At 39.6% G+C, this 27703-nt stretch overlaps 1 protein-coding gene across 27 annotated transcripts in view; it reads left to right on the top strand.

Annotated features, from left to right (window-relative positions):
• MCF2L (MCF.2 cell line derived transforming sequence like) overlaps window positions 1-26147 on the top strand; it is a 268042-nt gene extending 241895 nt beyond the window's left edge. For 12 of the 27 annotated variants that reach the window (XM_043535854.1, XM_037897120.2, XM_043535788.1 and 9 more), the window contains 18 exons: window positions 379-445; window positions 1279-1394; window positions 3379-3448; window positions 6373-6465; window positions 6581-6673; window positions 8318-8443; window positions 10362-10583; window positions 11339-11431; window positions 12753-12831; window positions 12988-13054; window positions 16551-16663; window positions 17151-17243; window positions 18127-18186; window positions 18550-18624; window positions 22773-22900; window positions 23618-23730; window positions 23877-23980; window positions 24101-26147. In XM_043535854.1, coding sequence (XP_043391789.1) covers window positions 379-445; window positions 1279-1394; window positions 3379-3448; window positions 6373-6465; window positions 6581-6673; window positions 8318-8443; window positions 10362-10583; window positions 11339-11431; window positions 12753-12831; window positions 12988-13054; window positions 16551-16663; window positions 17151-17243; window positions 18127-18186; window positions 18550-18624; window positions 22773-22900; window positions 23618-23730; window positions 23877-23980; window positions 24101-24180 — 1792 coding nt within the window. In that variant the 3' untranslated portion in view covers window positions 24181-26147. Of the gene's footprint in view, window positions 1-378; window positions 446-1278; window positions 1395-3378; window positions 3449-6372; window positions 6466-6580; window positions 6674-8317; window positions 8444-10361; window positions 10584-11338; window positions 11432-12752; window positions 12832-12987; window positions 13055-16550; window positions 16664-17150; window positions 17244-18126; window positions 18187-18549; window positions 18625-20413; window positions 20495-22772; window positions 22901-23617; window positions 23731-23876; window positions 23981-24100 lie in introns of all 27 variants that reach the window. The other 15 variants (XM_037897124.2, XM_043535798.1, XM_043535801.1 and 12 more) reach the window with 6 other exon arrangements.
• Window positions 26148-27703: the final 1556 nt, after the last annotated feature.

Genomic DNA, 27703 nt, shown 5'->3' on the forward strand with positions numbered 1-27703 from the left:
AAAACCAGCCCCAGGACCGACCCCTGGGGCACTCCACTTGACACCGGCTGCCAACTAGACATGGAGCCATTGATCACTACCCTTTGAGCCCGACAATCTAGCCAGCTTTCTACCCACCTTATAGTGCATTCATCCAGCCCATACTTCCTTAACTTGCTGACAAGAATACTGTGGGAGACCGTGTCAAAAGCTTTGCTAAAGTCAAGAAACAATACATCCACTGCTTTCCCTTCATCCACAGAACCAGTAATCTCATCATAAAAGGCGATTAGATTAGTCAGGCATGACCTTCCCTTGGTGAATCCATGCTGACTGTTCCTGATCACTTTCCTCTCATGTAAATTAACAGGCCTTTCTTAATTATCTCTCTGTTAACAGCCATGTAATTAATGAACTTATTGAAACTGAACGAGCATATGTGGAAGAACTTCTGTGTGTTCTTGAGGTAAGTCTATTTATCCATATATCTGCTGGTGGAGCTACTCATCTGAGAAGCTGACACCTGCAGTAGTTTATCCTTAAATTAGTAAATTCTAGCAAATGTACAATACAAAAAAAAATTGTTTGCCCTATGTATTTTCTATCTGGAAATCACTTTTGGGCAGACTGCCCCAGTATCCCCAGGGCTTAAGGAATAGCAGTGATGGTCTAAAGCCACCTTTGCATTCTCCCCTCCTGACCTATGCTAGGTGATCAGACCAGAGAATCTGGCTCAGCAGGCCCAGTGGATAATGTCTACATTTGAAAGTCAGACTTAAAACAACTTTGCATGCATTTCTTGATGTGTTAAAATGCTAACAGACAGGATCTGCAATGATTTTTGTTACCTGCGGTAGCATTATAAATGTGGATGAGTAAGAACAGTAATCTGAAATATCGGTGTTTAAGGTTGCATAGACACTATTGCTAGCTTTGAAACTATCAGTTGAAATGTATAAAGAGTTACCAAAAACTCTTGCAAATTACATAGGAATAAATGATGTGGAAATATGCTAGCTTTGCCTTGAAGGCGGTGATTGTGTAAACTTCACTGCATTCTTATTTAACAAGAACATTCAGTAATTCTTCAAATTAACTCTTTAGAGATTTATGAATGTACGTGTACAATCCTTCTGAGCATTCATTTTGATGGCAGCAAGAGAAGAGCAATGTTGCAAGTGTTAACATTGCATAATTGAAGCAGAAATCTTCTGTGCTTTTTATCAGCTGCTAGTAGACCTATTTGTGGAAGGGAGACAGGTGTTGGAACTAATTAATCTGCCTCTCTCCATGTCACAGGGGTATGCAGCAGAGATGGAGAACCCTTTAATGATGCATCTCATTTCACCAGGGCTCCTAAATAAGAAGGATATTTTGTTTGGGAATATGGAAGAAATTTATCATTTTCATAACAGGTTAGTGTTTGTGTTCAATCAAAAAAGTCTTGAGTGGATGGGTAAAGGGTAAGAGAATGAATGTTTTCAGTTGTATGTTATACCATTTTACATAGTACTGCTTGGGGGAGGGAGGGGTCTCGTAGTTTTTTTTAATCATATTAAAGGACCCTGATGGTCCTTCCTCAGTATCTGATGGATTTAAATCCATATTGCATAGGAGAAAGAAGGCAAAGTACCTAAGGGAGACAAGGAACCTTTCATAGAGTTGTGTGAAGCTATCTAATATCTGCAAAAAGCATAAAACAACCAATGTTTTTCTGTGTGCAGTCTGTCCTTTCACTCACCCAATTAATGGAGGACGTTAAACAGTTTCAAATACAAAAAGAAAGGGAGTACTTGTGGCACCTTAAAGACTAACCAGTTTATTTGAGCGTAAGCTTTCGTGAGCTACAGCCGATGAAGTGAGCTGTAGCTCACGAAAGCTTATGCTCAAATAAATTGGTTAGTCTCTAAGGTGCCACAAGTACTCCTTTTTCTTTTTGCGAATACAGACTAACACGGCTGCTACTCCTGAAAAGTTTCAAATACAGTATTATAGAAACTGTCTTACAACCATTACAAAGTTACTGTCGTCACTCCATAATAACATGACCGATCCCTGAATATGGGGCGGGGAGTTTCCTGCCACTAAGTATTAACTTCTTGCGTCAGCCACTAACCATTTTATCCCACCCTTGATACTCTTCTGTATGGTGATGGCTGCTGAATTTACACACTGTTATGTAAATTGACCTTTCACAGGAGTTTGAATTAATGGTTACTGTTTAGCAGATCTTCCCCCCTTGGGCAGAATTGGAACGGATAGGAAAGATAAAAGTATAATTTCAAAAAGTTAAGTATAAAAGACAATTGTTACATTCCTTATACCATCATGTAGGATTTGGCGAACGATTTTTAAGGGAAAATTGCCAACGTGTGATCCAGTTAGATTTTTTTTAAGTTAAAAGTAGTTTCACATACACTGGCCCGGGGCAAGTACAGTATGTGGTTTTACAGTCACATTTTTTATTTCTTTAAATGTTTTTCTCACTCTTTTTGGGTGAAAAGCCCACACAAACAAAACGTGAAACTATCTAGAGGAAATAGCACAAAATGCTTCCAGATGCACGAAGTAAACAAACAGGAAAATATTTTTCTCCAATCCCGTTCAGTTATAATAATCTTCTGTACCATTTCTAACAGGAAGAGGTTAAACAAAAGATTCAGAAATGTAATTTTTTAATTGGTGTCCCTTTCAAATAATGATTTGGGTGGATGTGTTTAGTTTTGTAGTACAGGTTGAACCTCTCTAGTCTGGCACCCTGGCACCTGACTGGTACTGAACCAGAGAATTTGCTGAACCATGGGAGGTCAAGGCAGAGTGCCAGCAGGTCTCCATAGGTGGGAGAAGTAGGGCTGTGGGGGTGCTGCAGCACCCCCAGGCTTTGTGCCCAGCATGGCCCCCCGCCTGGTGGCCCTGCTGCCAACTGGGGTCCTGGACTCCAGCCCCTTGCCCGGGGGCTCAGATGCCGGCCGCAGGTCCCAGCCACTGGCCCCAAGTTCTCCCCCTCCCTCCTGGAGCTTGAACGCTGTGAATCAGCTATTCGCAGTGCTCCGGAAGTGCTGGGAGGGAGGAAGAGGAAATGGAAAGCGCGGCACGGTGGGAGGGAGACAGAGGGGGGAGCTTTTCGCCAGTGGATGCTCCACACGCACTAATTTTTCCCCGGGGGTGCTCCAGCCCCAGAGCTCCCACGGAGTCGGCACCTATGCCAGACCCGGATGTTGCCAGACCAGGGAGTGCCGGTATAGAGAGGTTAAACCTGTACAATGTTACAGCTCTGATGTTTCCTAAAGTTTAGAAAATGAATTCTATGGAAAAAGTCTAAGGAAGTCTAAGTTATTACAACTGTTCTTTATTTAGGATATTTTGTCATATGACCTAACAAAGTTATCTTCTTTGTAGAATATTCTTGAAAGAACTAGAAAATTACATAGAATACCCAGAACTGGTGGGAAGGTGTTTTCTGGAAAGGGTATGTGTCTTATATACAGTGTATGTTACTGCATGTTCTTATGTCTCACTCAGCGCTGATGACTGCTTGAATTAGAAGCCCAACATACTAGTTATAGACCAAGGTATTACTACAAAAGATGTGGGAGATTTTCACATGGCCATTGTTATTAAATCCTTTTCATTTAATCTGAGTGAGTAGCAGAGGAACCAAAAGGGTAGACATTAATTTGATTTATTTTATTTTCAGCTGTGGGCGGGGAGGGGGGGCGGGTAGGAGGAATTGTTTACTCTTGAATCAGTTCCCTTTTTTTTCCATCAGCTCCCAATGAACCACAGGTATGGTGAAAAGTAAAGTAGCGTTTTATTAAGCTCATGGTTAAAAAAACACATTGAAGATGGGTTCAGGATCAAGTCAGTAAAAATGACTGACTTGTTAGATCAGGTCTCTTCTGTGTAGAAAAATTAACTTTTTTCAGTTTCCTAAGGAACACATCTCAACATAATACATTGTAACCTTCAGTCATTGCACTAAATTAATGCTGTGTACTTAAACTAATTAGTTTGAGATTAAATACAAATGAACCCCATTTTATTGTACTTGAAGCATTCCTTTATGGCATCTAGATACAACAGTGAAGCGTGCGTTAAAAGTACTGAAATAGATATAAATCTCTTGATACTCATCTCCACTAGAGATTTGGAAATTCCTAGGAAGAAACCTCACTCTTCTAAGGGCCACATCACACAAGCATGGTGTACCTAGATGGTCACAGGAACAATGTATCTGCTACTCTTACTGATTTTTCCCTCTGATAAATCAACACAGTCATGCCAGTAGTTGCACCCTAACCTAAACTTCCCTCTGCTTACTACAGATTACTGCACAGGTGGAGGTGATGTTTAGTTACCTAACGCATTATCTAAAGCAATAGGAAAATGTAAAGGTGACTAATTTAGCTTTCACTGTTGGAATCAATAACAGAAGTTTGGATGGAATGAAAAGGAATTCCTTGTGGTCTTTTAATGCCATTTATCATTCTGGAACTGAGACTGTGATGCTGCTCCCTTGGAGGGAAGTCATAGGGCCAAATTCAGGCCTCGTAAATGTAACCCTCTGAGGTGTGGCTGCAGCCTTCTCCATTTTCTGTTCAGCGTTCTTGGTTCACCTATAAGGGCGCCACTCAAGGAAACCCCTCATAGTAAAGAGTACATAAATGGGCTTTAGATGCAGTAGTCAATGAGCCAGTCCGCTAGAGGCCCATTGTGGTATTTCATGAGCATTCCCCTCTAAAGGGGTGACATAAAAATAGGCGCAGTGCCATTGTAATTTGCTGAGTGTACCTGTTCATGCCAAGACTAAAATTGGGCCATTGTTTGCTGCAGCCATTAATACTTTATAATGCATTTGTGAGGGTTTTTTACAATACTGTTTTTCTTTGTAAATAAGGACAAATATCCATTTTTAAAATCGATGCAAATTCTTCAACTCAGGGGTTAGAATTGAATGACCCATTAACTGTTCCGCTGAATGAGCCAACGTACCTTTTAAAGCACTGAAATGTTAGCTAACCGAGTGAACCATGTGGATGAATATTTTCAACGCTATTATAGTTATAAACGTGACTTGAAGCAGTTGTTTAACACCAGCGTTGGCTCCTAAAATCGTGGGCTAGACTCCATAAGTGTTGCTTTAAAAAAAAATGAATAGGTTTGCTTGATTTAAAAACTAGCTTCTTCCCAAAGTTAAACTCAAACATGATATTCAAGATGCTTGCCACTAAGAAACTGGGCTTGGGATGAACTCAGCAAGGAAATTGAGCTATCTTCACAGAGGAAATAGAAAAGAAACAGAAAATAGAGTAGAGCTGGGTAAATACTACTACTACAAAAAAAACCCTAATCGCAAATATTCATTAAAATAAAAACTTGCATTTGCTTTCCTAAGATTCACAATCTGTAGCACTTTTGGTCAGAAAATGAAACTCACTACTCTGCAGAGGGCCAGCATAAAGCCTATGTAACATGTAAGCCCCATTTAAACTCTATGTAGAGGGCTGAAGAAGAACTTATGTATTGCATAAGCTTTGTCTTGGCCCTCTGTACGGGGCAAATTTGATCCAGAAGATGATAGGTTTATAAATACCTATGTGAATGTAGCACAAACATTTCTCTACTTTAAAAAGTTTCAGTCATACAGTCAGGGAGCAGAAATAATACCACATGGCTTACATGATAACAAAAAGTAAAACCCTTGAAGACATTGAATAATGCACAACCAGATGGGTGATATGTTAGTGCAAAGTGTTTGAACACTTTGCAATAATGAACAAATTCATCAAATTCAAATCTGTACGCAGATAACTCACAAACAGAAAAACTGCAAAAGTATTTGAATAAATTATGTGCTACAAAGACTTTGCCTCACTCCACAAGAGTATACCACATGATTCTGTTGATGGTAGTAGCACTTATCATTTCTGATAAGCAAGGTTTGTTATGGATTAGCCATCAGCAACATTTACCACCTGGATGCAGCTGGTGACATAGCAACCTACCACTAAAGAGCACCTCTCTCTATTTTATTACTGTTCGCTTATAGTTATGGTTACTATTATAATGCTACATAGACTTATTTCTTTTTCAGATATTAGTTTAAATAAGGGATTTATATATATGGCTTGTACATATTTAACAGACATTTAATGTGAAACTGAAGCAAGAATTAACAAGAAAATGTTCTCTTGAAATTCTGCAATACAATGTGCAAATTAATATCCTTTAAAATGATAGTGAATATTTTAACAATATTTTTTGCCAATAAGGTTCCAGGGAATTATCCTGTTGTTGTCCTGGTTTTTCTTAGTCTCATAAGTAGGCATTCCTAAGAATTTTAAGTAAAAGTTCAGTACTCGAATTCACAACAACCTTTTCCCCCAAATTCAGATGGAAGATTTCCAGATTTATGAAAAATACTGCCAAAATAAGCCCCGATCTGAAAGCTTATGGAGGCAGTTTTCAGACTCTGCGTTTTTTCAGGTATATTTATTTGTCTCTTCAAAATATTTGTATTTGTAAATTGATATATTTTCCTCAATGTTTCTAAGGCTGAAAGAAGAAAGACTTCATTAATAAAGTGCTAAATTCATTTTAGGAATGTCAGAGGAAACTTGATCACAAGCTGAGTTTGGATTCCTACTTACTGAAACCTGTTCAGAGAATAACCAAATATCAGTTACTGCTGAAGGTAGGGGATACAGAGTGGTATTCATGCTTATGCTTTTGAAAGTTTCACATTTTTTAAAATTACTTTATTTTGTAATTGTGTGTCACTACTTGTGTCATCCTACCCAGAGAAAAGCCTAAAAGACATTAGAAATAAGAACATGAAGGCTGATGGACAGATCCCAGTCTGCTATCTTCTTGTTCCCTTCTCTTGTTTTTCTGATTCTAAAAGCAGGAAGTGGGCAAACTAGTGTTTCTGTCTATAGGCTTTGCTTAACAGTTGTTTTTGCCTTTATTCTCCCTCTGGGTAGACAGAAGGAGGACTAGGACAAATAAACTTGTAAGGAATACTTCCCATTTGCTTAAAACTTGTGACCATTGGAGGAATTTGCACCATGGCCTCCAAAATGTGCTCAGAAAAATGCCTCTGTAGTTAAATGGAAACTCTGCAAGATAATGCAGAGGGATACATTTCAGGTATCAAGTACTTTTTAATTGACACCCACTGTATGTTTTTAGAAAATACATGATAATGTTGAATTTTATGGTTTTATATTAGAAGCCTGAAATTTTTGAAAATGCTACACCAAATTTCCAAACATTTAAGACATGTCTGATTTTTCCATCATAAATTATTTAATGGACAGTCAAAACATAACCTTTTCCATGCATGTAGATTACTTGTTTTAACAAATACTTCGCACACAAGCAAGTTAAGATTCCAAAATTAGCTTTTAAAATTATAGTACACTAATTTATTTCAAAATAACATTGGATCAAATTTGCCCTGGTCACAAATCCATTGAAGTTTGTTGAGCTATAACAGGGATGAATTTTGCTGACTATGTTTAAATATGAAGAGTGGAATAATCTAATGATTTCAGAAGTCCGTCTTAAAATAGTCTTAGTTCCTGCAATTTGACCTGCCTGAGTGAACCCTAATTCCTTTGTGATCTCCACCTGAAGTTAGTGGAGCTCCACATTGGCTACGTGGATCAAACGGCAGGACTGGTGCCATAGAACTGAAAAGAGCATCTTCACTTCAATTGAAAAGTCTTTGGTGAAGGACTGCCTCTTTGTTATGTTTTTGGGCAGTGCCTAGCACAATGGGGCTTCAATCCGTGACCAGGACTCCAGGCCGCAATATAAATAATAACAGCAGCTTAAAATGAGCATGACCTATACTTCAGTTTTAGAGCTAGGTAACAATAGATAGATTTTCCACAAAAATTTATGCCAATTTTTCCACCATTTTAATAGTAACTGTTTGGAAGATTGGGCTGCATAAGCCTCATTTACAGATATTTACCTAATTTATAATTTACTAATGTTTGTAAAGTGCTCTAAGTGTGAATTGTTAAGTCCTGTCAGTGGTAGAAGTAGAATTTAGAACCTTCTGACTCCCAGACTTATATTTAATCCACTGGTTTTTAGAGATTCCCACCTTCTTCTCCTCGGGCTTTTTTCAAATGCGGCAAGTGGGAATTTTTGGTTGAAAATGTCACAAAGGACCAGATTTTTGGTTTTGGTTTTTTTGCACAAAATTTAATCAGATAATTTTGAAAATTTGTCTGAAATTCAGTGTTGAAAGTACACTCATCTTGAGTATTAATAGTTATCTATTTACAAAAACTGAATGAGCATCACATCATTGTTTTTTCCACAGGAAATGCTGAAATACAGTAAAAACTGTGAAGGAGCTGAAGATCTGCAGGAGGCATTAACCTCTATACTCGGTATTCTCAAAGCAGTCAATGATTCCATGCACCAGATTGCCATTACTGGCTATGATGTAAGTGACAGCATTTTTTAATTATTTTTATACAGATACAAAAAGAAATGAGGTGTGTGTATAATAATGCAAATAGGATTGTGCAACTGTTTCCTTTTAACTAATATCTGAACTGTGTTGTCAAAAATAATGGGAAAATGAATTTCTTACATATTTCTCACCAATCTCATTATTAATACATACTTTTAACATGTTTTATTACAAGTCCAAATCCCACTTTGCAGATCCCAATTTTCCTCTTTAAATTTTCCTCTTCAGATACATACAAAGTGAGGTATAAAGTCTGTTTTATTCAGCAGTGTACCTCAGAAAGAAGAGAATAAGAATTATCATGTCAGTTGTCCATTTCCAGTGTTGCACACTGCCTGACAGTAGACAGTGCCACATGTTTCAGAAGAAGGCATTGTTAACCCATGTGTAATACTTTATGCTTGGAGGGAAATTTCCTCTAGAGATGAACTGATGGGGGAGTTGTGTTGTAAAACCAGCCCCGGTAATGATAGCATCCTATATCTTGGAAAGCAGTGACTTGGAAAAAGATTTGGGGGTCATGGTGGATAATCATGAACATGAGCTCCCCACGTGACTCTGTGGCCAAAACAGCTAATGCGATCCTGGGCTGCATAAACAGGGGAATCTTGAGTAGGAGTAGAGAGATTATTTCACCTCTGTACTTGGCACTGGTGTGACCACTCTGAAATACTGTGTCCAGTTCTGGTGTCCACTATTCAAGGAGGATGTTGATAAATTGGAGATGGTTCAGAGAAGAGCCATGAGAATGATTAAAGGATTAGAAGACATGCCTTATAGTAATAGACTCAAAGAGCTCAATCTATTTATTTTAATAAAGAGAAGGTTAAGGGGTGAACTGGTTACAGTCCATAAGTACCTATTTGGGGAACATATATTTAATAATTGGCTCTTCAGTCTAGCAGAGAGAGGTATAATACAATCCAACAGCTGGTAGTTGAAGCTAGGCAAATTAAGACTGGAAAATAGGTGTAAATTTTTAACAGTGAGGGTACTGACACATTGGAACAATTTACCAAGTGTCATGGTGGGTTCTCCATCACGGACAAGTTTTAAATCAAGATTGGATGTTTTTCTAAAAGATTTGCTCTAGGAATTATTTGGGGGAAGTTCTGTGGCCTGCATTATACAAGAGGTCAGACTAGATTATCACAATGGTTCCTTCTTGCCTTGGAATCTATGATTCTGGAGGGTTCCCATTGATTTCAATAGGGTCAGGATTTCACCCCCAAGTTCCATTTTGTCTGAACCATCAAAATAAAGAGGTTCAGATAAGACTTTTTTTGTCTTTGGCTAATCTCACATCATTCTCTATCATATTTCTCTTCGGTATTTGATGTGCTGTTGGATATGTATAATGATGTTACGTGTGATTTGTTGATATGAATGTACACGTAATGGTGGATTCCTCATTCTTTCTTTGTTGAGAATGGTTAACCTCAAATAAGAAACAGCATTGCTGCTCTGGTATGCTGCTTTTGTTCTCTTTAAGCTAATTTGGACCACCTTGCATCACATAACTTTTTGTGTAAATTCTTCCACTTTCAAGATTAATAAACCAAACAAATTATGTATAAAGGATCAATGTCAACCATTTTTATTATTTAAAAAAAACATTTAGATAGAGCACCTTTTTTGAAATATATATATATTTTATTTTACAAACACACACTCACTCACTCACTCACTCACTCACTCACTCAACAAGGGATTTTCTGCTCTCCTATCTAATGCTATCAAACATTCTTGGGTCCACCCTCCCTTACTGATCGTGGGTGTTTCTGGCAACAACAACAGTATTGCCAGAACAACATTTTCAGATGGAAATGTGTTTTCAAGTTGATAGTGTCTCTTCAAAATGTAAACAACTTCACTGTTCTTGTTTCAGGGAAACCTGAATGAACTAGGCAAGCTTTTAATGCAAGGATCCTTCAGTGTATGGACTGATCATAAAAAGGGCCACTCCAAAGTGAAGGATTTGGCACGTTTCAAGCCAATGCAAAGGCACCTCTTCCTCCATGAGAAAGCAGTGTTGTTCTGTAAAAAGAGAGAAGAAAATGGAGAGGGATATGAAAAAGCACCTTCCTACAGTTATAAGCACTCCTTAAACGTAAGATATGTAGCAATCATATTAAGAATAAGACAAAAGTAGTACCTTAGCCTTTGAGCTGCTTTAATACAGTATATTACGTTCACCCACTGAAGACATTTTATACCTATAACTTTATTTGTAAACACATTATGTGCCCAATATAGTTTGCTATCTTAAACTCCTTAACAATTTTTTGCAGTATGGAATTTGCACTTTGAAGCAAGTCTGGCCAATATTGTTATAATTTCTGCCTTTTATGCTATTTACTGTGTCTTTCCTGTCATCCCCATCTCTCCATAGCCTCCCTTTTTTAACTCCAATATCTTCTGTTTTGAGATTACAAAACCATATTAGCCTAATGTAGTCCAGATTGTGATCCCCTTATCCATATTAAATTGGTAATTGGGACTGCTGGGGGAATAAGGTCATCCAAAATGTAAGGGTGTCCAAATCTGGCCCTTAAAATGAGATAATTTATGGGTCTGCCGTGATTAATTTACAGAATCTCCCCTTTCATCCTGGCACATCGGTGACAGCTGAGAGTAAAGCCCTAGATCTCTCCTGCTTCAGCTGCATAATGCCCGGGTTGTACATGATCAATATATTCTTTTGTCTTGAGTGTAAAACCTCAGATCAGTGCTGAAAAGATTACTCTGCTGAATAGGTTTAAACAGTTCAGTGTATTGGGATAAAAGGAGATGACTAATGGGCTTCTGTTACCATTATTTTAATTGATATTAAGCATGTCAACTTCAGTTTGTTGTGTTTGCCAGATGACAGCTGTTGGAATAACAGAGAACGCTAAAGGTGACTCAAAGAAATTTGAAATCTGGTATAATGCGAGGGAAGAAGTTTATATCATTCAGGTAATGGTGCTTCTCTTCAGTTTAAATGAACTCATTGGCTTTTATTTCTGTTTTATGTACTAATCATTTTTAATTTCTGAGCCATGCACTTACACAGAATAAATGGTGAGGTGCTTTCTATACCTACTGTATGTTTGGAAGTATTGCTCCTATTCACAGAAATTATTATTTCAGTCTTAGCAATGTCACTTGGACAAGGAGCCTAAGTAGAGACTTGCAGCAAGTCTTGTGTAGCCTGAAGAGGATTAAAACCTGTGAGACTCTTTTCTGGTTTGGGTATGAACCAGTAATGCTTTCCGACGTCCAATAAGAGAAGTAAATGGAGCCTATATACATCACTATACAATTCAGATTCAATTCACAAAAAAAGTGCCTGGTGAAGCATTTTTCATGTTCGTGCATAAAGGTCTGTGAATGTGTGTAAGGTTCATGAAACCAGATCCTCAATATGTGCAAATCACTACTGCTTAGTTGAAATCAATGGAGCTACAATAGTTTACACCAGCTGAGGGTGTGGCCCACTGACTGTAATAGGAGCCATTCAGCAGAAAGACAGGAAAGAGAAAAAATAGAATTCTTAGTTTCTCTCTTCTTCTGATAAATTATGAAGGTAAAAAGTATTCAACACTATAAAGCTTTTTGGGACACAATATGTAAGATGTTACAAGGTGTAATGGGTTTTTACTGTATTACTGTGTACTGGTATAATGAGAGGAGACTAGAACCCACACACAGAGGTGAATGCAGAATGTACTTTAAACAGAAGAGGCACTCTTTTTTTTTTTTTTTTTTTTAAGAGAGAGAGAGAGAGAAAATAAGCGTTGTCTCATTTGATAACCTACTAATCTACAGCTTGCAACCCAATTGTTTTGTGACACAGTTCCGATGTCATTGACCGAAAAGTGGAGTAAAACTGTGTGAACTTATTCCCTGATCCTGCAAGCACTTACAAATGTGCTTAACTTTACACACCTGAGCTACCCATTGACTTCAGTGACACTGCTCAGGCATGTGTGTGTTTGCAGAATCCAGGCCTTTATGATGAAAAATATAAGATTCCCAACATTTCACAAAAACAATTAGCATTAAAAAAAAAGTCTTGTTAATTTTCTCATTAGAGAAATGAAGTTTCTATGACCGTGACAAAAGCTCCAGTCCTTGCCCCCCAGCTAAAAACTTAAAATAACTCCCCTTCCCCCAAGGCCCTGAGAGAAAGTTCTGTTTATCTTTTCTTTAGGGCTCCTCCTAGGTGTGTTTTTGCATGCACTGTTTAGTGAAACTAGCTTTCAATATTTGATCACTGGTTTCTTTTTTGTGATAGGCACCAACCCCTGAAATTAAAGCTACCTGGGTAAATGAAATTAGAAAAGTGTTAACTAGCCAACTGCAGGCATGCAGAGGTAAAACATTCTCTTTATCTCTTTCCTTCTCCATTCTACACAGTGCAGTTTTGTACTGGAAACCCCATTCTATACATCTGGTTTGTAAGAAAATTCTGAATACAAAGGCTCCAAGTACAAATAAATTATTTTGATAGATATTTTTCTTCCTTGCAGAAGCTAGTCAGCACAGAACACTAGAACAGACATACAGTTTACCTGTACCTGCCTCAACTTGTACAAGGTAAGTAAATACGTCATCGAATCAATTTGGTGGCCTAAGACCTAGACCTAGCAGATAGTTACAAAATACATTAGGCTTACCGGTGAGGTTCATCTGTAGTTCTTTTGTCCACTTGGCCTCCTACTATACGTTTTACTTCTTAATTTTTCTTTGGTGCTGCTGCTTTTCTACCACTGTAGAAGTACAGACCTGGGGTTTAAATAGCTTTTGAACTTTTACATATTGTTTTAAATGAAGAGCTAATAGCAGAGGCATGAACTAGAAAATAGCTCAGTCTGGTACACCTATACGTGCCAAAGCAGACTAGATTGCGTGCGCCCAGAATATAGCATTATTTATTATATTGTAAAAATTTGTATATTAAACTCCAAGAAACAAAGAAAAAAGTGCTATTCATCTTTGATTTGGACCCAGCAGTGAAATGACAACTAACACGTGGATTTTAAACAGCAGGCCACAACTTTTATTACACTGACACAGAGGAGGGGCACTACCCACCCATCACCCACGCTATCATTCACGAGGCATTTAATTGGTTCTAGTGCAGGGTTTATGGGCTCTACCATATAACCCATAACTCAGTCTTGGGATTCATCAGGAGAGGTATTTCCAGTAGGGATAAGGAGGTTTTAGTACCGTTATACAAGGCACTGGTGAGACCTCGCCTGGAATACTGTGTGCAGTTCTGGTCTCCCATGTTTAAGAATCATAGAATCATAGAATATCAGGGTTGGAAGGGACCCCAGAAGGTCATCTAGTCCAACCCCCTGCTCAAAGCAGGACCAAGTCCCAGTTAAATCATCCCAGCCAGGGCTTTGTCAAGCCTGACCTTAAAAACCTGTAAGGAAGGAGATTCTACCACCTCCCTAGGTAACGCATTCCAGTGTTTCACCACCCTCTTAGTGAAAAAGTTTTTCCTAATATCCAATCTAAACCTCCCCCATTGCAACTTGAGACCATTACTCCTCGTTCTGTCATCTGCTACCATTGAGAACAGTCTAGAGCCATCCTCTTTGGAACCCCCTTTCAGGTAGTTGAAAGCAGCTATCAAATCCCCCCTCATTCTTCTCTTCTGCAGACTAAACAATCCCAGCTCCCTCAGCCTCTCCTCATAAGTCATGTGCTCTAGACCCCTAATCATTTTTGTTGCCCTTCGCTGGACTCTTTCCAATTTATCCACATCCTTCTTGTAGTGTGGGGCCCAAAACTGGACACAGTACTCCAGATGAGGCCTCACCAGTGTCGAATAGAGGGGAACGATCACGTCCCTCGATCTGCTCGCTATGCCCCTACTTATACATCCCAAAATGCCATTGGCCTTCTTGGCAACAAGGGCACACTGCTGACTCATATCCAGCTTCTCGTCCACTGTCACCCCTAGGTCCTTTTCCGCAGAACTGCTGCCTAGCCATTCGGTCCCTAGTCTGTAGCGGTGCATTGGGTTCTTCCGTCCTAAGTGCAGGACCCTGCACTTATCCTTATTGAACCTCATCAGATTTCTTTTGGCCCAATCCTCCAATTTGTCTAGGTCCTTCTGTATCCTATCCCTCCCCTCCAGCGTATCTACCACTCCTCCCAGTTTAGTATCATCCGCAAATTTGCTGAGAGTGCAATCCACACCATCCTCCAGATCATTTATGAAGATATTGAACAAAACCGGCCCCAGGACCGACCCCTGGGGCACTCCACTTGACACCGGCTGCCAACTAGACATGGAGCCATTGATCACTACCCGTTGAGCCCGACAATCTAGCCAGCTTTCTACCCACCTTATAGTGCATTCATCCAGCCCATACTTCCTTAACTTGCTGACAAGAATGCTGTGGGAGACCGTGTCAAAAGCTTTGCTAAGGTCAAGAAACAATACATCCACTGCTTTCCCTTCATCCACAGAACCAGTAATCTCATCATAAAAGGCGATTAGATTAGTCAGGCATGACCTTCCCTTGGTGAATCCATGCTGACTGTTCCTGATCACTTTCCTCTCCTCTAAGTGCTTCAGGATTGATTCTTTGAGGACCTGCTCCATGATTTTTCCAGGGACTGAGGTGAGGCTGACTGGCCGAATTCAAACTGGAACAGGTACAGAGAAGGGCTACTAGGATGATCCGAGGAATGGAAAACTTGTCTTATGAAAGGAGACTCAAGGAGCTTGGCTTGTTTAGCCTAACTAAAAGAAGGTTGAGGGGAGATATGATTGCTCTCTATAAATATATCAGAGGGAAAAATACCGAAGAGGGAGAGGAATTATTTAAGCTCAGTACCAATGTGGACACAAGAACAAATGGATATAAACTGGCCACTAGGAAATGTAGACTAGAAATTAGACGAAGGTTTCTAACCATCAGAGGAGTGAAGTTTTGGAATAGCCTTCCAAGGGGAGCAGTGGGGGCAAAAGATCTATCTGGCTTTAAGATTAAACTCGATAAGTTTATGGAGGAGATGGTATGATGGGATAACATGGTTTTGGTAGTTAAATATTCATGGTAAATACACCCAATGGCCTGTGATGAGATATTAGACGGGGTGGGATCTGAGTTACCCAAGAAAGAATTTTCTGTAGTATCTGGCTGGTGAATCTTGCCCATATGCTCAGGGTTTAGCTGATCGCCATATTTGGGGTCGGGAAGGAATTTTCCCCCAGGGAGATTGGAAGAGGCCCTGGAGGTTTCCTCCATACCTTCGCCTTCCTCTGTAGCATGGGGCCCGGGTCACTTGCTGGAGGATTCTCTGCTCCTTGAAATCTTTAAACCAGGATTTGAGGACTTCAGTAGCTCAGACACAGGTGAGAGGTTTTTCGCAGGAGTGGTGGGTGAAATTCTGTGGCCTGCATTGTGCAGGAGGTCAGACTAGATGATCATAATGGTCCCTTCTGACCAAAATATCTATGAATCAGTGACAGGCTCTCTTCAGCCTACTCCCCAGGACTCAGCTCGCTCTGAGTCCTAGTCCCTTCCCCTCCGCAAGTGGAACAGAGAGTGCAGAAAGATGGGGACCTTGGCCCGCAAGGAAAATGTGCCAGCTGTACAGGGTTCTAGAGACAGCCCTCTCCTCCCCATCCTGGAATCTAACATTGAGATGGGAACCCCTTCTGGCTCCACAACTCCATTTGTGTTTGCTCCTTCATCACTTGCCTGTCTGCCCAGTGGAGTCAGCTGGCAAGCTGACTCCTCTCCATCATTCTTAGCAGACGGGATGTTCAGGGCTCTGCTAAGGCAGAGATCACCAGATTAGGGGCATGTGGAGGAGGAGTCCTGAATCCTTTCTCAGCCACAGCAGCAACCATAACACACATGGCTGCAATCATTGGGTGACAGTCCCCATCCTAGCTTTCCAGGGAGCGGAAGCTGTGGTCCATGCACACTCTTCAGCATGCTTGTCTGCAGGAAGGAGTAAAAGCAGTCTTGTGGCCTGCAGAAGGGACAGATATCTGCCATCCCTGTTCAGACTTAGAACTACAGGAGGTTTATTGTCTTAATTTTCTTCTGATAAACAGTCCTTCAAGGAATCAGGGAAGAACTGTCAAACTAGAAGAGAGAAAAACTGATCCCACAAGTCCAGAAGGTTGTGTCACCTCAGTAGCACCAAAGTACCCTGAGAAGGGCAAAGGTGAGTCTCAGTTACAATTAAATTATCCATGGACATATAGTACCTTACCAAGGGGGAATGAGAGTGTCCAATGTAAAGCGAGAGCTAGGAGTATGCTTTTGGGGGTTTTTTGTTGCAGGGCCAGCATTGTAGATAGACCCTGCAGATTTGATTTGTTTCCCAGATTTCTCTTTTACAGGACAAATGTCTTGATACTACCTCAAAACTCTCTTAAAACCCTGCCGAGAGTGTTCTGATGAAGAGCCCTTTATTCCTCTGTGATTTGGTTCCCATCACTGAGTTCAGCTGCTAGACCACTTTTAAATGTAAAGGTCTGCACAGTGGTGATAAACTGTTGCTTGGATTCTTTTGCAATGCATGAACTTCCTGTCTTTTATTTATTATCCCTCAAAATGCTAGTTCCTTGGCATAGTGTTGGATGATTTTGCCTTGACCTTTTCATGTGTCTCTCCCCTTTCTCTCTTTCCATCTCTTTCTTCATTTGTAGATGATACAGTAATTAGTTCTACCTCAGAATGCTCTGCACTGTCAAAAAAGCGCTTTACACTTCAGGGCTTTACTAACCTGAAAAGTCAGAAAGGTAATTTTTTAACAAGCTAGATCCTGTTTTCCAAGCAAGGCTGTAGTTGGTCTATCGTGGGCGTGTTTCTGTGTGAATATATACACGCAGATAGGGATATATAGCTTAGTTCCTCTCCTAAGTTTAAGTTGGTTTTTGCTATCATAGACCCTGGCCAAAGGGCCCTGAGGTAGAAAGTCCACTGGGGGAGGTAGACCGTACCAAGAGCCTATAATCTGCATTGCACTTGGTGATGGGGTGTTTTAGGGCATGGTGCTAGCCAGGACGGTGGAGTGGTCAGAGTGACATGGGGGGAGTGCTGAATCCAGTTTATGTACACATCAGTTCCCTCCGTGGAGTCCCCAGAAAGAGTTTAAGCTGCTCATCTCCAGTGGGAACACTGAAGGAGGGTAGCAGTGGAAACCTCCTTTGCCTACCCTCAGAGTGAATGAGCAGCACCATGCTCCACCTTCAGTGAATATGATCTGGTTATTATAACCAGTAGGGAACCAATGTTTTGTTAGAAGTGTTTTCTTCTTAACTTCTTATTAATCAAATTTGCTGTACTTAATGCAAGGCTGTGCAAAGGGTGTTGCTATTTTCAAGGATATAAGGAAATAAGAATTCAGTTCTTTTCAAAAGAGGTCTTCAGTTTTTGCTTCCTGCTGCCAAATAAATGCATTTGTAGAATTGTAAAGTCCTTCTTGCTTTGATTGACTCCCTTTAAATAGTCTGCATTGCACTAATATGACAACACATAGTAGAACACATGATTTTCAAGCACCCTCTTAACATGTCTTTTTAAACCCTGATTACCTTTGAGTTCTTTCTGGAGACTGTATCAGCACAGTATGTCTAAAGCACATATAAGGTAAGCACTAATATTCCATGCTTGCCTTGACAGAAACTCCATCTCCTACTGCTAAAAACCAGACATTGCCAATGATCCTTCTGACAGGACCAGGTACTGATGTAGAATTAGTTTTGCCAAAATAAAATGATCATGTTCATATAACGTTTGCACCTAAAATGCAGATTAACTGTATTCTGTTGGTTTACAGTTTTTAGAAAAAAAAAAATCATATATTTGTATCCTTAATTGTAAAAATGTCTTGCCAATTTAGCACATAATGGATGTAATACCCAAAAATTAATTCCTTTTGTTATAATCAATCAATGGCAACTAAAATAAATTAGATTAATCAGGAACCATTTACTATATTCCAGTGTAAACTCAAAGGTACTTAGCATGCAGTCTACCTATTCTGTTTTTTCCAGTTCTTCAATATCTCTCTTCTGTGTTTTTTGCCTATTCATCCTACTGCAGCTTCTCCTACCAGCCCTGACAAAAAAGCTAAACGACATGAAGTAAAGAGTGATCCAACTCCTTTTGGTTTAAGAGGTAGAGTGATATTATCACCTTTTGTACTCCACAATAAGCCATAGATATCTAATGTAATATTAATATCAAATAAGTGTGGGTGTGCATATGATAGTGCGCACAGAATAATGCTATATTGATAATAATATTATTATATCATATCATTATATTATATTGATAATGCTATATTGATAATGCTATATCACAATTATTATGATAGTGTATGCACAACAGTATTGTCATCAGCTGTTTTTTCCATGATACTGGTTCCACACCCTTCTTGTACTCTCAGACAATATTTCCCCTACAGCCACACTCTTCTTCCAAACCCCACTTTCCAAGGTTTCTTCAACCTTTGTCTTTAACCAGGCCACCTGTGAAAGCCCAGCTGGTGTTGCAGGCTTTTGGGTGTGGCATTATCCAACAGCATTCACTTTGCCTATACTGTGGGATGTTCAATGCACTCTGAGTGTGTACGCCACCTCTGTGCATGTGGAATCTGAAGGTCTGTGACATCTGAGCTCTGTAGGAAACCAGCCAAACCTGCTAGACTTCCCAGCTAATATGAAAGGTCTGGACTTCGAGGATATTAAAAGGAAGAAAAGTTTTGCTCAGGAGTCTTTGCAAGGAAATGGGAACTCTAAGAGGGGGTTTCCCTGAGAAGATGCAGGGAGAGGTGAAGACAATCCTGTGGGAGTCTGTTGCAGAATCAGAAGAAATCAGAAGAAATCAGAAGAAATCAGAAGAAATCAGAAGAAATTAAGTTTGTTCATTTCCATTTGTACCATTATAATACAAGCTGCATACCCTGAGCTCCCAACAAAGATTTCATATACAATTCTTGAATAGACTGTTGATTTGGGAAAGAAAATAACCAAGAAACTAAATTAAATTTAAAACGTCCTGCCATCCCCCCTGTCACACACCTCTGTCCCCATTTTTTCCTTTCCACCACTTCGCCTTCCCTCTGCCCACCAAAGCCTTGGGAGGATAGATGGGCTGTGCCACTCAGTTGAAATGACTGGTGTAAAACTGGTGCAAGTTCAATCAAAATCAGGCCCTGTAACTGAATTACATCCTCCTCCTGATTTCTTTGCTAGCAATCTCTTTTCTCATAGGTTCTCTGCCTTTTTCTTTTGCTTCCTTTCTAAGGTTCCTCAGGTAGAAAGTTCTTCGGGGAGAAAAGGGCATTTTTTTTCTTGTTTGGTGTTTTGTCAGCATTGGGCTAGTGCTGCCTGAAAGTAATAGGAAATCACTCTTGGAAATTCTGTGAGCTTTTGTGTTTTTCCCCAACATGGATGCAGAATCACTTTCGACTGTTTCTTATTTTTTAAATTGAATGCTACCCTTCATGAATAGTAACACTACTGTTATCTGAATTCCCGCAGTGTCTAGCACCCCAGCCAAGATTTGGGGCCCAGTAGCGCTGGGCACTGTATGAACACATGATAAGAAGTAGTCCATGCCCCCCAAAGAATTTAGCATCTAAAACAGACAGGACAAAGAATGGGAGAAACAGGATGCAACATATGAGGAGAGTGATAATTGGCAAACACCAAGTTTAGTCCCCTGTTTTTTTGTGTGTATTTTTTTTGTTCTGTTTTTATAAATGATAGCCTGGCAGAATTGAGGACCAGGGACAGACAGCAAAATTACTTTCCTCTATTATATTGTGGGGTTTTTTTAATTTAAAAAGAATGAAAAGGGTTCTAGTTGCATCTCCACAAGCCCAGCAATAAAGGTAACTTTTAAGCTAAAAATGAAATTTGAGTGGAATGAAGCAGGAACTTATTACTCAGTTCTTTCACAGATGCAGGTTCAGTATTAGCATTGGACAGGGCCAAATGGGTCAGTACTTCTAATCTTCTACCAACAGCCCAGCGCAGGCAAGGTAAAGTATCAGTCCTGGGCCACATGAACCTATGTTTTTGGTGTGCTGTGGATTAGAGATTGGTCTGGCTTTACTCTGCTAGTACTAGAACACGTTTTGTAACATGTATCGTCCAGTGGTGCAGGAAATAGAAACTGCCTCCGTCAAGGTTCCTCCCCCACTCTGAACTCTAGGGTACAGCTGTGGGGACCTGCATGAAAACCTCCTAAGCTTACTTTCACCAGCTTAGGTTAAAACTTCCCCAAGGTACAAATTAATTTTATCCTTTGTCCTTGGAATAACCACTGCCACCACCAAACTCTAACTGGGTTTACTGGGAAACGTAGTTTGGACACGTCTTTCCCCCCAAAATCCTCCCAACCCTTGCACCCCACTTCCTGAGAAATGTTTGGTAAAAATCCTCACCAATTTGCATAGGTGACCACAGGCCCAAACCCTTGGATCTGAGAACAATGAAAAAGCATTCAGTTTTCTTACAAGAAGACTTTTAATAGAAATAGAAGTAAATAGGAGTAAAGGAATCACCCCTGTAAAATCAGGATGGTAGGTACCTTACAGGGTAATTAGATTCAAAACATAGAGAATCCCTCTAGGCAAAACCTTAAGTTACAAAAAAGACACACAGACAGAAATAGTCATTCTATTCAGCACAATTCTTTTCTCAGCCATTTAAAGAAATCATAATCTAACACATACCTAGCTAGATTACTTACTAAAAGTTCTAAGACTCCATTCCTGTTCTATCCCCAGCAAAAGCAGCATACCAACAGACACACAGACCCTTTGTTTCTCTCCCTCCTCCCAGCTTTTGAAAGTATCTTGTCTCCTCATTGGTCATTTTGGTCAGGTGCCAGCGAGGTTACGTTTAGCTTCTTAACCCTTTACAGGTGAGAGGATTTTTCCTCTGGCCAGGAGGGATTTTAAAGGGGTTTACCCTTCCCTTTATATTTATGACAGCCTCACAGATTCCATGGAAAGCAAAAATTCTGGGTTCCCCGCCCCCCCAAGTATAAGTGATTATTATCGTGCTTTTATATTTAGAGTTGGCTTGGGGAGTGTTCCTCCTGTCATTCTTTTCACTGGGTATTAATGATGTAACTGTTTGTCCTGAACAGAAATTTATCATAAAAGACGAATTCTGAAACTTTCCTAAACTTTTATCATGATTTGCTTTTATGATTAAGAACCACATGCATATGTTTGTGGTTACTTCGGGTTTTTTTAAGGACCTGCTGACCTCAGTGAAAAGCAACCTTAGTTTGATTTTTATTTGGAACGGCGAGTTGTGCACCCTGGATGTGATTCAGCATTGTAAATAAGTGAAATGGGTTAGCCTGCATTACTCGTCATGGGAAAAATAGTAACACTTTACAATGTGATAAATACGTCTTTGTTCCTGGGGTGGTCGCTGCAACAGTTTTAATCATGATGAATTCTCTTAGTATTACTGTGCAGTTTGTCACCCCAGTTTGGCTTTGAACAATAGCAACCTGATCTGATGACAGGTTTCAGAGTAGCAGCCGTGTTAGTCTGTATCCACAAAAAGAAAAGGGGTACTTGTGGCACCTTAGAGACTAACACATTTATTTGAGCATAAGCTTTCATGAGCTACAGCTCAATTCATCGGATGCGATGCGAGCTTTAGCTCATGAAAGCTTATGCTCAAATAAATTTGTTAGTCTCTAAGGTGCCACAAGTACCCCTTTTCTTTTTGCGGATCTGATGAGGTGCTGAAGTCAGTGACTTCAATGGGAATGGCAGGTGCTCAGCAATTTGGAAAATCAGACCACTATTGCCATCTTCTGATTATCCAGTTAAGCTTCTTTGATGGTGTCACACCTACCCACCAGCCCTCAGCAACACACGAATTGGAAGTAATTTCTGTTTCTACTGCCTCCCAAGAAAAACAGCCATACACCTATTGTGTGTGTGTGTGTGTGTGTGTGTGTGTGTGTATATATATGTATGTATATGTAAAAAACAGAGGGACTTTTTCTTTTCTGCTTATTTTCTTTTTAAAAACATTAAGGCCCAAATTCACCACTGCCATAAAATAGCACAACTTCATAGGAATTGTGCCAGCTTATGCCAGCAATGAATTTGGCCCCAAGTGTATAAATATTTCCCCACCTAACATTTTCCTCCTATTTCTACTTGATATGTAAGTAACTATTACAAACTTTGGGTGCTATCCTGGTCTCACTGAAGTCAGTGGGAGTTTTTCTTGTTTCTGGGATATTTTCACAAAGTTAAAACTATAGGCTATTTGTTTCCCCAGGTTGGGCTAAAACATCTCATTCACTTGATGCCTCTGAAGAAAATGATGGTTGGTCTAGTGCTGAGGACCCACTTAATTCATCAGATGCAGAGGAAGAAGAAGGAGAAGGGGGAGGAGAGATGAAGCTGGTAACCAGAAATATTTTCCGACCAATTTAGTGAAATTTGTATCTCTAATTAATATAGTAAAAGTATCTAGTACATGAGAATTTTGCTGGAACTTGCAGCAATAAATAAATAAATAAATAACCCCAGGCTTGAAGTCCTTAATCAGGCAAAATTTCAATTTAAGGTTGCACTTGCATAAGTACCTTGTGAAAGTTTTATGTCATTTGGACTCATAGCATCTGCAGCTGTTTATATTACATACCAAAGAACTGTGAAAAGTAACACAGGTGTCTATTGTTTACTGCCTCAGTAATGAATAATAGTGAGTTAGAAAGCAATATTATCCAATGAAATCGCATATATAAATCTCTGGTTCACTGACTGGTTCACCTAAGCTTTTTCTGGACTTTAAATTTTATCTCCTGTTTAGAACCTGAATGAGGGTTGGGGGCGTTTTTTTGTTTTTTTTGTTTTTTTTTTTAATTAATTGACATAATGAGAGAGGTACAGATGTTTCTCAGGAAGTCATTCAGGCTGTTTGTGAGAATACATATACTGACTTCACATTTTGGGTGAATAGCAAGGTTTATTGTCCCTCAAAGTAAATATTCACCTCGGCTTCACTGTGGTTTAAAAAAAAAACAAATTACCCCAGCAGTACAAAAGTCAATATCTGGTTAATATCTATTATTTTTACTGTACAGTTTAATTTGTTTGTTTTTCCTTCTGTGCGTTTAGACTCCTGGTAAATACACTGTTGTGACTGATTATGACAAAGGAGGTTCTGAAGATCTTGCAGTGAAAAGTGGAGACCTTGTTCAGCTGATCCGTGAAGGGGAGGACAGACTTTGGTATGGAAAATTGCACGTAGCTGCTTGAAAATGCACACAAGTATCTCATCAATTTTGATGTCATATACTCTGAAGAATTTCTGTGTGTGTATAAAGAGCATATTTTTAAAAATGTAAACAGTTTGACAGTAAAATTCTTTTCTTAGGTATGTGAAGAATCTGAGCACCGGGAAAGAAGGTTTGGTGCCAGCCAACAATTTATTGATGCTCATTGGCAACTCAAAATCAGCTCAGTCTTTAAGCAGCTCTGGTAAGAGAGTAACTGTAAATGTGGCAATGGTCAGTTTAGCTAAACATTTATATAGTAAGCATTTTGAAAGAACAAATGACATAGCATGTTTCTTGTGATTTGTTTTCCCTCCTACTCCAGAATCAGGCACTGGATGCAGTACTTTGAGTTCATCATCAAGTTACAATGAAAGTTGCAATGCTGGCAGCACCAGCTTCTGAGACATCAAGGGCTAATGCTAATGTTTCCCCAAGTCACCTGTGAACTTCGAGCATCTTGTGAGGACTTTTGAACGTTGGACTGAAATGGAGATCCAGCATGTGTGTGTTGCCTGTCTCATGTTTTAAACGGTGATTTACAGAGCCAACCCTAGGAAGAGGTCAGTGAAAAGTATGTGGAGTCTGAGATTATAAAGAAAAGTAAATTATCTGAAATGGGATCTTCTAGAAGCTTCTGATCTGAAGTCTGAATCTCAACATAAGTTTTCGCATGGGTATTGCCATCAAATTTCTACAGACACACCATTTAACCACAACCAGAAGAACAACAGGACAAGACAGGAATGTGTTCCTCTGTGGTAAATCCTATTGTAAAATAATGAAATAAAAAATAATTGTATAATATAGAAATAAGGATAAGAAATCTGAGTTTACAGTTCACTCTTCCAAAAACCTTCCTGTAAGGATACTTCTGGGTTAATGCAGTATATGGAGTCTCTTTTACAATAACCGGGAATTAATTGTAGGTCCAGCCATTATCTTGTCTTGAATTTTTAGCACTGTGCTTTCTGCAGTAAAATGCGTCTTCACAGGCTGTGGTGCAAAAGAAATGGACAATTCACTGACCACAATAGCATCAAAAAAAAGACTATTTTATCTTTTCCAGCATTTTTTACTGTGTGTCCAGTGGCCATTTTTGAGGTATTTTGGCCTCCGAACCAAGTTCTTTACCAAGAATCACTGTGTTTACATAACACTGGCAATTTAATAGCATCTTTGATACAAAATTATTTTTCATTACTAAGGTACACATTGAAACACAAAATGTTTGTATTACTTAAGTGATTTCTTAATGATTTGTAATACAATGTGGTTATCTTCAGCTCTAACAGTTAGAAGATGGTTACAGGCAAATGAAACTATGCCAGCCACACTATATAGCTCAAGAGCTTTCCTAATGCTGAAGATTTATTGTGAGGATTAGAAACCTGAACCTTTTAGCTAAGGATGTATGTTTGTAGATTTACTCAAAAGGATGGAAAAATCTAAACAATTGTATATTTTTTCTATAAAATGGGAGGGTGAGGGCACTTACTTTATTTTAAAAAAATCTGGACTACATTGCGGACAAATATTTTAAATCCTTTTTTTAAAGGGAGGGAAATCATAAACATACAGTTTTTCAGGGTATAATGTAAATGCTGTAAATTATCACCTCCTCAGATATTCTTTGCAGTTCAGCCTTACCAATGCAAACAGTGCATCAATTTTGATTTTTTTTTTTTTTTGCTTATACTGGAATATCATTTTTTCCTGGTCTGTGTACTGTATTACTTAAAATAATCTGGAGTGTTGAGGGCTTAATTTTCAGAAGCACTGAGCGCAGTGAGCTGCTATTGCAGTCAATGGGAGCTGCTGGTGCTCCGCACCTAGAAGTCTGACTGAATATAAGAAATCTTGATTTTACTCTCTATCATGCGAACAGCTAAAAGAGAAATGCCTCAAAAGAATTATCTTACTTTTCTAGTTTCCAGAAGTGATTTCCGTCCCAGTTACAATCAAAATGCAGCTGGCTGTGGCCAGTGCATAAATGTATATATAAATATGTATGTGTCTGTGTGTGTGTGTGTGTATATATACATATATATATATATATCAGTGTAAAAGATGTATTTATAGTCTTCATGCTGCTGAAAATGTGTCACTTTACAATTCATAAATACTTCGGTTTCTTGCAATACTGCAGTATGAAGGCTGGTCAGGGTTTTTACTTTATGCATCATTTCCAAAAAAGGATTCATCTGTTCCTTCTTAAATATCCTATACTAAACTGTGCTGGCCAGGACCGTTTAGCCTGATATGTGATAATGAAATAGCGATGTGCAGAGATATTGGTTTGCCTTCTTATTTGTAAGTTATTTTGTAAATGATCTGTAACATAATTTACTTAAATATATTGCTCTCAAACAGTCCTATAATGAGACTGTGTTCTTTCAGCTGTCTCTTTGCAGCATCCTTTCCATTATTTTTGTGATCTTATATACACCATTGCACTTTAATACAGCACATTTCACCGTTTCCTTTTCTACAGCTGTTGTAAATTATACGTACCAAATCAGAGGTCTTTATTGGATGTATGAAAGTTTGATGAATAAATTTCAGCATTTCTTGCTGGATGTCCTCAATATGGAGGTGCTGTTTGCTTTATTGTCTCAAGGTGCTCAGACACTATTGTGTTGTGCGTCATATAAGAGCATAAATACCTCAGTAGGACCCAACAGGGCTGTAATGGCTGGCTCCAAAAGCCAAGTTAACACCTTCTGAGTAGCCCTCACAATTCCACCAGAATGAGGCTTTTGAAAGATCACCTTTGTGTGTCCAAACCTTTTGCTCCCTTCTTTTAATCCACCTTTCAGAATTCCATTCCTACTTCTCCCCCGGTTTGCTCTTCCAACTCTCCGTCGCTTCCACAGGGCTGGGGAGATGGGACCAGCCTGATGATTGGATAATAAATTTAAGATGCTGCCAGATTGGCTTGACAGCAGCCAGATTTCTTGGCTGCTTGTTGCAAATGTTTGGTTTGGTTTAATTTTGGGGAGTGGAAGGGGTGTCTTTCACAGATCTGGTTGAGTTCCCCCTGCTGGACACTCACCAGACTGGTATGACTGGCAGGGGGGACAGTGAAGCCCAATTGCCTAGTTCCTGGACGCATTGTCATCTTCCCCTAGCTTCCCCCGCATCCAGTGCGTATTCCCCAGGATCCCACCAAAGGTGTGAGCTTTCGGGTTTACAGTTTAACTCTTCAGGGATACACAGTAGTGAAAACCTACAGACAGACTTTGCACAGTCTCTATTACTCTTTACTTAGTAGCATGAGAAATACACAGAGCTATACAAAATAACAAATATACCTCAGTGCATTTCCCTGGCTCAGATTCTTCACCACTCTGCAGAGTTCTTTGGACTTGGGCAGAGTCCTCTTCTTCACATGGACAGAGCCAGATTCCCTCTCCTGCACATGGCTTCTCTTCATAATCTTGCCACCCCTCTGTCTCCTGTAGCTAGCTCTTTCTGATCTTGGCTCATCCTGTGGTTAATCCAGACCGCCCCGTTGCTATGAAAGCCTGCTTATCTCTTGTCCGAATGCTTCCTGTGTCTCCAAAAGTCTTTTCCCTTTCTTCTTCCCGTGCGTCCTTTTTAAAGCCCTGCTTTGTCATGTTTGGGAATTTTCCACTCTGTCCACTTCCCCCTCCCTGCAGACTAGTTGCAAAAACTAGCTTCAGCCAATCTCCTTAGCACACCCATTGTTCGGTCAGCACACAGTTGTTAATGACTCTACTTTGTCCTGGTCTGGGAGGTACTGTACTGCAACCCATGTCAGCAAATGGTGAATTCCACATCCACACAGAGACATTCCCAGGTACAATAAATTCATAACAACCAGAATTCATGAGTTGTACGTAGACAAATTCCCGAAATCGTCATGGAGGGGCACCATTGAGAAGTTTATCTTGAGGAAGGTGGA

Source organism: Chelonia mydas, chromosome 1 (genome assembly GCF_015237465.2).
Source record: "Chelonia mydas isolate rCheMyd1 chromosome 1, rCheMyd1.pri.v2, whole genome shotgun sequence".
Taxonomy (NCBI): Eukaryota; Metazoa; Chordata; order Testudines; family Cheloniidae; genus Chelonia; species Chelonia mydas.